The 12,611-nt window shown below is 43.8% G+C and overlaps 1 protein-coding gene across 4 annotated transcripts in view; it reads right to left on the bottom strand.

The window, feature by feature from the left end:
* Positions 1–12,611, bottom strand: part of TUBGCP2 (tubulin gamma complex component 2) — a 37,881-nt gene that overhangs the window by 1,166 nt on the left and 24,104 nt on the right. For all 4 annotated transcript variants that reach the window (XM_069795947.1, XM_069795949.1, XM_069795950.1 and 1 more), the window contains 4 exons: positions 12,363–12,483; positions 7,708–7,851; positions 6,967–7,095; positions 5,954–6,117 (listed from right to left, as the gene is read on the bottom strand). In XM_069795947.1, the coding sequence (XP_069652048.1) occupies positions 5,954–6,117; positions 6,967–7,095; positions 7,708–7,851; positions 12,363–12,483 (558 nt within the window). The remainder of the gene's footprint in view (positions 1–5,953; positions 6,118–6,966; positions 7,096–7,707; positions 7,852–12,362; positions 12,484–12,611) is intronic.

Raw genomic sequence — 12,611 nt, 5'->3', positions numbered from 1 at the left:
ACCAGAGTTCACCACCATTGAACTCTGGTATTAATTCCCATATGAAATCCACCATATTATCCACTGTAACTACCATGACATGTTGCAGTTTCCATTATCACCACCTCCTTGCTAACACAAGTATGCTTCGAACAGATTCACAATTCAAGAAGATGAGACGATGCTCAGCCAAAAGCACAAGTACTGCTGATACTTGTAAACGGCCCTCCAAAGCAGGCAACATCAGTGATATCATAATCCTGTCTCCTTGATAATCCAAATGATGCCAGAAAGCCACCCAGCTCCACACCTGCTGTGACCTTCCTTAGGCAGATCTCTGCACTACGAAGCCAACTAAGATGTGCTGCTCTTAAAAACGTGTGCCCCGGGAACACCAAGCAATAGTCAATATAAGCCTGTGAATCACACAAAAGTTACTCTCTACATTTCTCAAATTAAGTTGCTCCAATACTAAATGAATGGGCACAATATTTGAGTTTCATGTTGCTTAACAACCTTACACAAACGGCAACAAATTGTTCCTTGACATTTTTTGGTGACTGCAGAAAACAGAGGCTTGACAGATGGAATTTATCTGTTGCTCTCTCCTGGTTGAAAAGCTTACATCTCTTTCATCCTTTAAGTGTTGTACAAAGGAAACCTGACACTGAGGAGAGCATATTTACCAAACTTTGATTCCAATATAAAGCCAGGACTCATTTACATCCTTGCTTTGAGGATCTGTTCCATTTCTAAAGTTGCTTTATTGCAAAATTCTTGAATTGCAGATTTTGATTTGCTTCCCTTTCAGCTATGTTTTTAGGGTTAAATGATCTTTGTAACTGTCTCTTAAGGATTTGCGTGATGCTTCTGCAAACTCTGCTTACACTTTCAGTTTCCTGTTTTGTGGCTGGAACTTTTATTCCAGGGTTTGGAAACTGGAACAAACTGGGGTTTGCATCATCTCATACATCCTACTGGTCTTATGCTAAGCTCAACCATTGCCGTTTCCTCTGAACTGGTAAAGGAAGGATATCTGATGAATGCTAACAGCACTTGATGCCTAAGATTTCTAAGTATTTGGTTTCAAGTAATCCTTCTGACAAAGTCCTCTATGCTGTAATTCTTCTCCTTTTCACTACTGGGATGTGAAGGAGTGACTCCGGAGATTTTCTGCCATTGCCAACCCTCTGTCAGCACTGCTACTGATGGAGCCAAGGCACCTGAGCAGGACTTCAGCACACTGAAGATGTGTGAGTTATGTGTGAGCTTCCCCACTTTGAAGAAAGCCCTCTGGATCTCCATCTTCTGTTGTTTGGTGCTACAAATACGATGGTTGTGCCTCAGCTACTCAGTACTGTAAACTGAATAAATATTAACCAGGATCAAATAAATAAAAGCACAGTACCAGAATTATGAATAAAAGGGATATTTTGTTATCTATCTTACATGTTGACTACCACCCTTGAAAAGCAGTCATATAAAAAGGTTATCATTTATAGGAAAATACTGGTATGTCTTAAAAACTCTTCCGTCTCTCTGTCAAATATGTTATTTCAGATGGCAACCATCTCCACTCTGGTTCTTGGGTTCCTGTTGCCATAGAGTCCAGGACTCGATCCAATAATCTCTACAGACTGAATGAGAGCTAAATGTCATGTCTGGGCATTCATCGTGGGACTTCCACTCTTTTATACTGAGCAGCCTGTAGAAATGGAAAGACAGGTTCTGTTGCATGGCCTGTTAACACGCAGTATTTCAGTTAAGGAGGGACATCTGGTTTGTCAGTAAAGGTCCAGCTATGTCCAACATCTTGGTGAAGGCTCACATGGCCCCAGACAGTCCAAACTGGGGGACTTGATAGAGATGACAGTCCTATTGGCATAAAGACCGAGTATTTCCTCTGCAGCCCTTGAACAGAACTGGGGCGTGGAAATACCAGGGGGGCACACAGCTTAGGTCATCATCCTCAATGCAAACTGCTAACAGAAGCATTTTGTTTTCTCGCAACCCGCCTGAATCACCATACTTCTCCTTTCTCCTGAAGCAGGATGTACTCGTTGTAAAAACCAACCTCTCCATATTTGGAAGAACGGGCTCCAGAGCTTCCACAGCTCAGGAGTCACCTCCTGGCACAGCTAATGCTCGTGTGCAGTCTGTGAAACACAAAGGCATCTGGCGGAAGATAGCTCCTGGTCATGGCGCCATGGACCACGGACAACTGAACAAGATACACAGCCAGTCTCCATGGTGCAGCATCAGCTCATCCCACCATCCTGGTAGAAGCATAAAGTTGACACAAGGGTGGGGATGCAATGATAAAAGAGGGGAACCTCTGATGCTAAGTGTAGGAGCAGTGCTGGAAGGAGGACACCACCTGAGCTACTGCCAGAAAAGGCCTTATATCAATGTCTGGCATCACACGTTATAAAAGTGTGATGGAAGGCCACAGGACTTCTGCTGTTGCATGGTGTATAGACTGGTTGAGGACATGACATTGTTGACTTCATGAGTAAGCTGAGAACATACTCCAGCCTTGGACTGAGCTGGGTGATCCCACCAATGGGACGATCTCCACATGTTCTTTACAAGACTCAAGAACTGTGGGGTCATGATGCTTTTCTATTAAAAGAGCAGGCAACTTGGGTCTTCAACACTGTGTTGGCCATGCCCTGTGCCACCCGCAATGATGTCCAAGCACCTGGATCATAGAGTTAGTTCCCATTAAGATCTCCTGGATGGAGCATCATTAAAAAGCCTGTCTGTTAGAACTTGTACTGGTAATGATAAAAATGTAAGCCCTTGATAAAGAAGGAGGCAGGGCTGATAAAGGAGGCAGGGCTGGAGCACTGAGAAAGAGTAAATTTTCTTGCCTGGATGACTCAACTGCTTGTGGTCTTGATCCCTGAATCTAGCCTGACTCTGGATGCTACTGTGACACCTAGGAGTGATGGCAGTGAGGGGAGTGTAAGAGCTTAATCCCTTTGGCCTGTCAATTTTTCTACAGATGGATCCTGCCTGCAATCTACAACAGTCCAATGATGATAAACAGTGATGCCCAGGCAGATGAAGGCTGACATAAAATGTCCAGAAGGCCTTGATAAGCTGCATCATCATTTCCTAAAAGGATTTGCAGAGACTTAACTGTCCTGGTTAGTCCTGAAAGGAACAGCAATCACTTGTACAGTTGGGGCCTCCACTCACAGCCACAAAAAAAGTCTTTGAAGAATTTCCAAGATGAGAAGGAGACCTCTGACTCTGGTCACTTCAGAGATGGAGTGAATCAAGAGTTATTAGGACTGTGGAGAAGGGGTCCTCACCTACCTTCCCATTTCAGGGACTGAGTATCAACCAACAAGGGCAGTTATGGTGGTAGGAAGATAAGCTGCTACCCTGACAGGGAATAGAAGCAGGAGAGTTCAGAGCAGCAAGCAGTCCTGTGGCACTGTACTTCCTTTCAGATGCCTGTGAGCATCCCTGTCCTCCTTAAATAAGGAATACATTCCTACAAGGAAGAAGACAAGACATGTAATTCTCTACAGTGTTGTGGGAGCTGGTGGGCTAGACTCCACTCCTGGAAGCACCCATGGTAACAGGGATGACAGGTTTTACTGTTCAACCTTGGTCTCAGCTGTGTGACCACATCTCAGATAGAGCAGCAGATGCTAACACAGGAAGCCAGGGGCTGTGTAAATGCATGGTAGTTGCTGGTCAAGAAGTTCTCAGAAATAAAAGATAACTGGAAGCCCAGTCTCCTGCTGGAATACTTCACAAAACAGTGTTTGCAAAGGTTGGTACCAGGAATCCCAGACAGCCCTGTCAGATGCTGTTAGAAAAGGACAATGAAAGCTTCAAGAGACAGGGCATGAGAAGGGGACAACCTGCTTCAAAAAAACATTCCTGAAACCTTTTCTCTCTCTGTTTTCAGGTGTAGCACATCTCAACAGAGGTGTAAGGGTTGTCAGCTGTCCATAAAAGACATCTGGTACAGAAGGGCAGCAAACAGAACTTAATGGTTGCAGGTTAATATTCTTATGGTTTTCCTGAAGATTAAGTTAAAGGATGAGAACAACCAACAAAAAGTACAGTTCACAAAGACCGACCAAACAAAGCAGAGGAGCAATAAGACTACACTTAAACAAAACAAAACAGAGGACAAAGCACAGTTAGGAGAAAGCTCAAAGTACCCTTTAGTCCTATGTGGTTAAAAAGAACTAAATAAGGATCTACCCTGTTCTGCACTAAATATCAAAGGGGCTGTGGGTTTCCTGTGGCATGAAACCCTACAGCACCAAGGGAAGAAAGAAAATGTATGTGATTAACCAGTTATCAGGCACATTTATGAACAAAATTACGTATCACTGACAACTGATCCTAGCATATCTACTCTTGAAAAGCATTACAATTTTAGATGAATAACATTCTTAAAAGTAGGGAGTAAAAGTAAACCAAGGGCTTTCCTCGGAAACAGATGAAAGGAAACAACACCTAAAAATGACCTTAATTTCTGCCTAGTCCTGTAAGAGCTGTTTACAATTGCTTACACATGAAAATAAGGCTACACATGGCCTTACAGACAGCACGAAGAAACTAATGGATGTTTAGGATGGCTTTGTTTTCTGTCCCCTAGCTGACAGCAACGACAAAGAAGGTAAGTCTCAAGTTTTCTAGGCTCTCACACACCGTAACAGTGCAAATGTGTCTATTAAGACTTAAAAACACAGAACAAGCACTTAAAAAAGTGTTGTGTTGAAATATTTTATATTCAGGAAAATCCTAGCCTCTTAAAATTATGCCTATATGCAATATATATCCTGCCTCTTCACTGGAAAAAATAAGTCACTGTAAAAATGAATTGGTTTTCACATGTGCCTAACAGTCTGCAAGCAGCATTTCTGAAGTGTCACAGTCTTTGCCAGGTGTGAGGCGGATGGTGCGCAGCAGCTCTTACATGTGACTTCTACCGAGGTGACTCTCTGAATTAAGAGATGTCAACTCCTGACCCTCGCTTGCCTTCTTATTCTGTGGTTATACGCATGCCTCAGCTGAACATTTCCAATCTGCAGGCTGCTAGGTTTCATGGGTGCTTAACTCTTGAAAAACACATTCCAGTCACAAACACTAAAAGCTGCTCCCAGCAGCAAACTCCATTGTTGCAGTTATTTCTGTTTTGCTCCTAAAGTGTGATAGCAGGATCAGAGCAAGAAGCGTTCTGCTTTCATAGCGCATGTGCTCAACTCCGGGTAATGCTCCTAGAGCATTATCTGTGGTTCCTCAAAGCTAGAAGTACCAGGGCAGGTCCCTCCATGCTACCGCAATCTATAACACAGATCTTAAAAAGCTCAGCAACACTAGTATGTATGACTCTCATAGCAAAAGCAAATGTTAATCATTCCAAAGAAGGCCTCATGCATGTCATTTTACTGAAAAACAAACACAGAGGTTATAAACCTAGCAGCAAAACCTAATCTCCTTATCTCTCTCTTTTTCCTGTAGTGTATTTTGTGTACCTGCCTTTTAGGTATTACTGAGGAATTTTGATTTCTAAGAAGTAGGAAGTATGGGTGAGACCACAATAAAAACATATTAAGGGATGCTTATTTCAATAAATACAAGATACGAACTTAAAACAAAATAGCCACTTATGATCAATCCCTCGCATGGTTTTCTCATCTTGGAATACTTACGCTGTATGCAGGAATCAGCTTATTCACTGTCTACCCAGTGAGATAATCCCCAAGAAAACTAACACTTGCATTACATTTACAACATTAATAGACAAATTTCACATAATTCAAAGGAATGTGGTTCTTTTTTTGAAGCCTTGGGTTGAAATGCAAAGCAATATTTATTGTGATTTCATTGTTTTCATTGATGGGGCAGACATGCACAGTTATAAACAGCAATTATTCTTCCTGAGCTGAATTTGAGAACCACAAGAGGGGAAGTTACAGAGAGAAAACTACTGGCTCACCTGTAGATGATGTTGAGCATGCTGTGCTCACAGTCATTGGTGCTGTAAACGCTCAGTTTGTCCAACAGGTCCAGCAGATGTGTTGAGAAATTGCTATCAAACTTGTTGATCGTTGCTTCGAAGCCAGATGTCAGGTGGAGGTTGTCAGCATGTTCTGCTAAAAGCTATCAAGACAAACGCATAGTGGCCCTATGTGTTTGCTGATTCGCACTTGCCAAAGAGATGCAATTATTCCTTCCCTATTTCCTAACCTGCTCAAAAATAATGCCATAAAACTTAACAATTGCTCAGTCACTAAAATAAAACTTTCAAAACAGTTGCAAGGTCCTTGGTAGTTAAAAACCTTGCTGTGCCTATCTGGGAGAACCCGAGTAGATCCCAGTTGAGTTATCCTCAAATATATGTTGTCATTATTTATTTTCAGGCAGGAGGAAAAGCCAGGAAGCAGAAAGTGAGTGTTGCCTATGACAGGCTGTAACCTCTGGAGCACTCTGCCTTGCAGTGTGATGGACTCTACTGGCTGAGTGCCAGAGAGGGGGTTTCAGCAGGACAGGGGCAGCCTGCTAACAGCAGAGCATGCCAAACAAATCGCTTAGTACATGTGCATCGATGGAGAAATGTGGACAAGACAAATACCCCAGATGTGAAAGGGATGGGCTGCAGAGTCACACCTGACAGTTTATTGCTTCATCCATCACAAAATGCTAGTTCTGGAAAGAAGAAAGTTCTTGAGTTGCAGAAAGCCTGTATGTGGGTACCCACTGCACAGCTGAAAATACAACTAAGAACTTAAAAACAAGTGCAGGGACTGCTGAGGGAGACAGGGTCTTCAAAGCAGACTTTGAGAACACCATCAGCGCTTCACACTACCCTCAAAAATGCCTGCAAAGATTCTGGGTGCTCTAGAAACTAGGAAGGTCTACCTGCAAGAGGTAGGACAGTCACCCTGACCAGACTGCAGCCCTGGCGGCATTCACAGAGGAAAGGGCTCAGCTGTCCATCCTGTGTCCCACCTTGTTAGTCAGCTTCTTCTTCGCAGTCTCTTCAGCACGCTCCTCCTCTGTTGGTGGGCCCAGCATTGTGCCGTGCTCTAAGGTGAGCCGGTCCATCTCATTATCCAGCTTCATGCTCTGGGTGAACCTCTTGGAAGGGCAGAGGGTTGGGGAAACGGTTAGATTCCATTTTTTCAATTATGGCAAAGCATGAGGCTGGCTCAGTTCTACTAGCCCTGCAGCTAGCTAACTCCCATGAAAGCTAACTCCGAGATTAAATTTACAATGTTAATACACAAAGCTCCCTAAACCCAAAGGAAGGTAGAGTTTTTTTAAAGCTATGGGCTCCCTGAGATGCTGGCTAGAGTGTGTTCACGGAGATCAGTCTCCACGGGTCCAATCACCAGTCCTCACTTGACCCTCAAAATAGCATGCTAAAAACTACAGAGCCTTACCACTTACACCTCAGATTCTGCTGCGGGACTGGCTGAAGAGAGGTAATTCAGTTCATATGAGGCTGATGCCAACACCGAAAAAGAAAAGCATAAAGAATTTTGTGGAGGGAAAAGCCACAGAAGCCATCTGGGAGAAAGGATGAGGGTCTGAGCAGTCAAGCTCTAAAGCCTGCTGGCAGGAGGAACAGAGGCTCTTCCACGTGCATCGAGGACAAGAGGGGTTGAGTTGAAAAAAAGGACTGTCATAGCTGTCTGGCACCCAAAGCAGCTGGCAGTGGCATGGTCAATACGGTGAGGCTGTACATACCTGCATGCAGTTTGTAAACATGACACAGACAGACATCAGCTTGGAGAAGATCTTCAGCAGCTCCGGGTTGGTTAGCATGCAGTCCTTCAAGCAGTTATCCAGGAAGCTTGTGTGGTGGCTCAGGACATCATCAATATTAGATGCCTGTGGCAGGATAGCACAGTAATGAAAAACCAAACCAGGACTGCTGTGCTGCACCAGACCAAAGCTCTAACCCAGCATCCTGCCTCTGACAGTGACCTCTCAGACATGCTCGAGGGCATGTTCAGATACTTCTCATGTACCTTCCAGCTTCAAGAAACATCCTGGGGTGGAGACTGTATTTGCATTACTGCATTCAACAGCCCTTCACCGGCTTTTTACCTATGATTTGTCACATCAACTTCTCAATCAAATTATGCTTCGTTTAATCATAAAAACCCTCAACTGGAAAGGAGGCTCAGGATGGAGTTATGTGCTTTATGAACATGCACTTCCTTTGCTTTTAAATCTGCTTGTCATGCCCACTCCCACCTTCACAATCTCAGTAAAGTCAGCTACAATAAGTTGAAAAGAGGAAAATAAATCAAAGAACCTTAAATGTCAGTAAGTTTTCAAGGCTTAAAACATACAGGTTATTCAGAAATGTGTTTTAGGAGCACAATAAGGAACTGAGACATGCAGTGTTGCAAGGATTCTGTAAGATTTTTGTCCAGCTCTGCTACTTCAGTGGGCTGTTTCAGTCTTGAGTTTTAAATGACAGATTAGAAAGCCCCTCTCACTCTGTACAATTATGGGATGTGCTGAAACTGAGAGCACAAGTCAAGCTAGGAAAGAACCATAGGACTAAAACTGCCAAAGTATCCGCACCACTCCACCAGGATCAAGCCAGAAAACTCCTCCATAACCTTTTAAACAACTAGTACAGGACAGGGATAAATGCTGCTCTCTGATGCAATAAAGATGCTAGTTGTGTTGATGAAGACAGTGATGTTTTGAAGGTGAAGATACTAGTTATATTTTTAGGAAGAAAGCACCTTAACTTCAAGTGGAAATGCACAAGAGAGAAGTCTGACAAAAAAACAGCGTAAGGCACTACATGGGACCAGTCAGGATCATCCTTTTCCCTCCTATAATGCAAATGAAAGGAAAAAACTACCCCAGCCTGCAGGTTACAGATGTTAAAGAGCCAGTTCTGCATCCTCTGTTTGGAAATAAATGATGCTTTTATTTAAATCAAGGAAGATTTTACCCAGTAGCTGGGGATATGTCATCCCTGGTAAGCGGCTCTTTTACAAGACTGCGTAACAAAGTGGTTACTGAAACAGCTTCTTTAGCTGGCAGCATTGAGTTGTTTGACTCACAGGTGCCCATATCACAACACTGCCTAGAGCCAGACTTTTCCTGCCCCAGCACTGGTAGAGGGCATGCTCCATCTCCCAGAGATTTAAAAGCCTTCAAGGACGCTGATGAGGATGGGAGGCAAACATACATTTGGATTATGTCTCAAAGACTTTGGTAACTTGCCAAAAAACTTTCTCGGTTTCCAGTGATGACTTGTGTACCTATTCACATCACAGGCAGCTTTGAGTCTTTGTTACTGCACTATTACTTGGAGAAGCCCTTCATGTACAGAGCAATGGTGGAAATGCTCTACAAAACACTGCAGCAGCCCTCAAGGTTTCAGAAATGAAGCAGCATATGGTGAACGTATGGACAGATCTCCTTGACATACAGCCATGGAAACACCCTTCCCCAGTGCCAGCAAAGTCACTTTATTCCTGCTACCTCAACATCTCTGGCAGGCTAAAGAGGCTCAGAGATGTTCCATAGGAAGGGAAAAATTCTGCCTGCTTGGGCTATCAAAAAGGTTTCTTGGGAATGGGCTCCTCCGAGAAACAGTATAAATTGGCAAATTTCTTTTTGGAACTGAAATAAAAATGCTTCAACACCGCTATATCTCTGAAGGAGTAGAGAAACTCAATGGCTGAGAGCCAAAGCAGAGAGGGATCTTCAGACATAAAGTCTTTGCAAAAACTCTGGAATCAGGAGATTGTCTCTTCCAAATAGTGGATGCCATCAATACAGACCGCACGCCTACTGTGTTTAACAGTCCCTTCTAGGACATCTAGAATCAGCAGAGACTGAAATCAGTTTAGAAGAACCTGGGACAGGATAACTTTTCAAGTGCCTCAATGCCAGTAAAGTAAACTGAGTATTAAATTTTGCAAACCTAAACTTACAACAAAATTAAGAAGCAAGTACACTTCTCTCAGATCATCCAGGAGCTTGACATATAACCTCTTCTTCTCCAGAAGCCCTTTCCAAGAATATGCGGAGATGCTCACAATCCTAGACCTGATACCTCCTGTGAATTCTCTAGGAAAAAGGATGACATGGCATCAAAAAATGTTGGTTAGCTGACCCCAGAAAAATTCCCCAATACACAGTAGAAACTAAGACGGGGTCAGCTGATGTTGAAGATTCACAAGGCTCATCAGAGAGCTGCCAAAAGAGCTGCTGTGGCTTAATGCAGATTCCAGAAGGAGTGTTTAGCTGTTTGGTACATCAGATAAATGTTTTTCATGGTGTAAGAGGAAAAAGATGTGCAACCCAAAAGCATCTGATCACAGGATGACTACCAGAGGAAAGAATAAAAAGGTGATGTACATTTGCCTCCTGTTTCCTCACAGTAGCTGGGGCACCCTAACACCAGCCCCAACACAGCAGCACCACAGTGGGTAACGAAACTCAGAAGGACCATGAGGAACGCAGTGTCCCTTGGGATAAGGAAAATGACTACTGCCATCACAAAGGTTATGCTGCAAAATAAGCACCCTTGACAAATGGATCACTGATCATCTGCTCTAATTAAACACAAGTTCACTGCCTGGCACAGCCCTTGCCTGTGCCAAGTGCCATATGTCAAGGCAACTGTCATACAAAGCTCAGGGATAGCACTTTCTAATGGCCTTCTCAAGTTGTCTGCTGGCACGGAGGAGGTGGCAGCAGGTCAGACTCCCTCCCTTGGCAAAGCCCTCCAACACTACTCCACCAAGCTTTGCACCCTCGAGCGCTTTCACAGACTCTCACGACATACCCCAGCCCACGCAACGCTTCCCTGCAGTTTCATGTTATGAAAACAGCTACAGTACAGCCCTCCCCAGACTGCTGCAAACACTTGAAACTAGAAGAACACAAAATGATTGTATGTTAGGACCACATAGGACCCAGTGGAGACATTTGCTATGTAATATGGAGCAGACAGCCTATGTCTCTGCCTTTGTTTTAGGCAGCAGTACAGAAGTAACCTAAGATGCCATCTCTGCTCTCTTTTTCCGCCCACAGAGTTGTTTGTATGCCAGAAACCAGAAGAAGCCAGGCAGGTCCACTGGTGCTGAGAGCTGAGGCATCCAGTGCCCTGGTTCCAGCACATGTTCCTAGGCAACGAAGAAGCTATGGGCTGGGCCCAGGCTGATGGCAAGGAAGACAATAGGTATTTACAGCATTGCTGTGGCTTTCACTTGATCCGCCAGTACTCAGGCACCATACTTCACTTGTCTAATGAACTTCCACAGTTCTGTATGCCCCGACAGTGTAGATCTTTACCAGTCAAGTAAAAAATGGAAGGGAGAGAAGGGTTTGCTCTAGAGAGAGAATAGCCCTTGATCTGTTGGTGACAGGTTTTTTCCTCTGTTGTTAAGGATGGAACCAAAAAATCTGATGTGAATGAAGCCAGACATGAGAAGACCTTTATGGGCTTCTTGAACAGCCTGTTCTGAAAGGTAAGCTCCCAACGACTTCTCATTCTTGGTTTAAAACAGGCAGGTGGGACGTTATCTGAGAATGTATTCCTCTGTGAAATAATAAAGGCATCTCACATGCCCATCAGGAGATAAAAACTGATTCTTGCAGGTTTTGTTAGGGCAAAGAGTTAATTTCTAGAGAAGTCACTGACTTGGATTAGTGCCAGAAATATTCTGCAACACACCTGGAAAATCCCGCAGGTCAGAACATTACATCTCCGTGAAAGGAATCAAAACGATGCCAGGCATGCTTTGCCCAGATACCCCCTCATCAGGCATAAAAACCAGTGGGAAGTGAGCTTAGCCTCTCCCAGATACCACCGGAGGGGAAAATTTCTCCAGCCTTACCCACCTGCAGTGGAAATACACATACGGAATAGTCACCTGAACAAGGAAGGCCCTATTTTATAGCAGATAGTCCTAACATGCCAGTCTTGGCAGCTTCATGGAAGAGAAAGCACAGACTTGGCTTTTAAGAGCACTATAAGTCAGCCAAGGAATCAGCTGAAGATATCTGGACCAGTTTATGATCTTTGCACCCTGCATTCTTCTTCCTTTTCCATAGTTTTCCTTCTTCTGTGTAAGGCGATGTTCAGCAGAACACCACCTTTACAAAACAGGGTGCAGAGTATGAGCTTGGCATAGATAGAAGGATGCATCAGAGAGAAAGGATGTGTGACTAATAAAGCAGAAAGGTGATGTAGAACAGCAGCACCCTTTGCAGTGTGATAAGAACAACAGTTCCCAGATACTTTAAGTGCCTCCAGCAAAATGTTTAACAGACACCTGCAGTAATAGGCATTTTTCCCCTCTATTAAATTTGTTAACTTAAGACTTCCATTCCGACTTCTCTCAAGCACATACACTCACCAGCTTCAAGTTCTTCTCAAGAATGTGCCATGTTGGCTCCATCACTTCAAACATCATGTAATACTGGATATTCTGTACAAAATTCAGCATCCGCTGCCGCAGTGTGAAAGCACCAGCAAACCTAGGGGAGAAATCACACCCACACATCTTAGAGCTAGCAAATGCCACGAAGAACTATCACCAGGCTTGCACAGTCAAGCAGAGCTAAATATTTCTGTCCTAGCAAATTCACTGCTGCAGTGTGGAAGG

Source organism: Haliaeetus albicilla, chromosome 11, assembly GCF_947461875.1.
Source record: "Haliaeetus albicilla chromosome 11, bHalAlb1.1, whole genome shotgun sequence".
NCBI lineage: Eukaryota > Metazoa > Chordata > Aves > Accipitriformes > Accipitridae > Haliaeetus > Haliaeetus albicilla.
The sequence above is the reverse complement of the archived record's forward strand: the minus strand, read 5'-3'. Positions and strand labels throughout refer to the sequence as shown.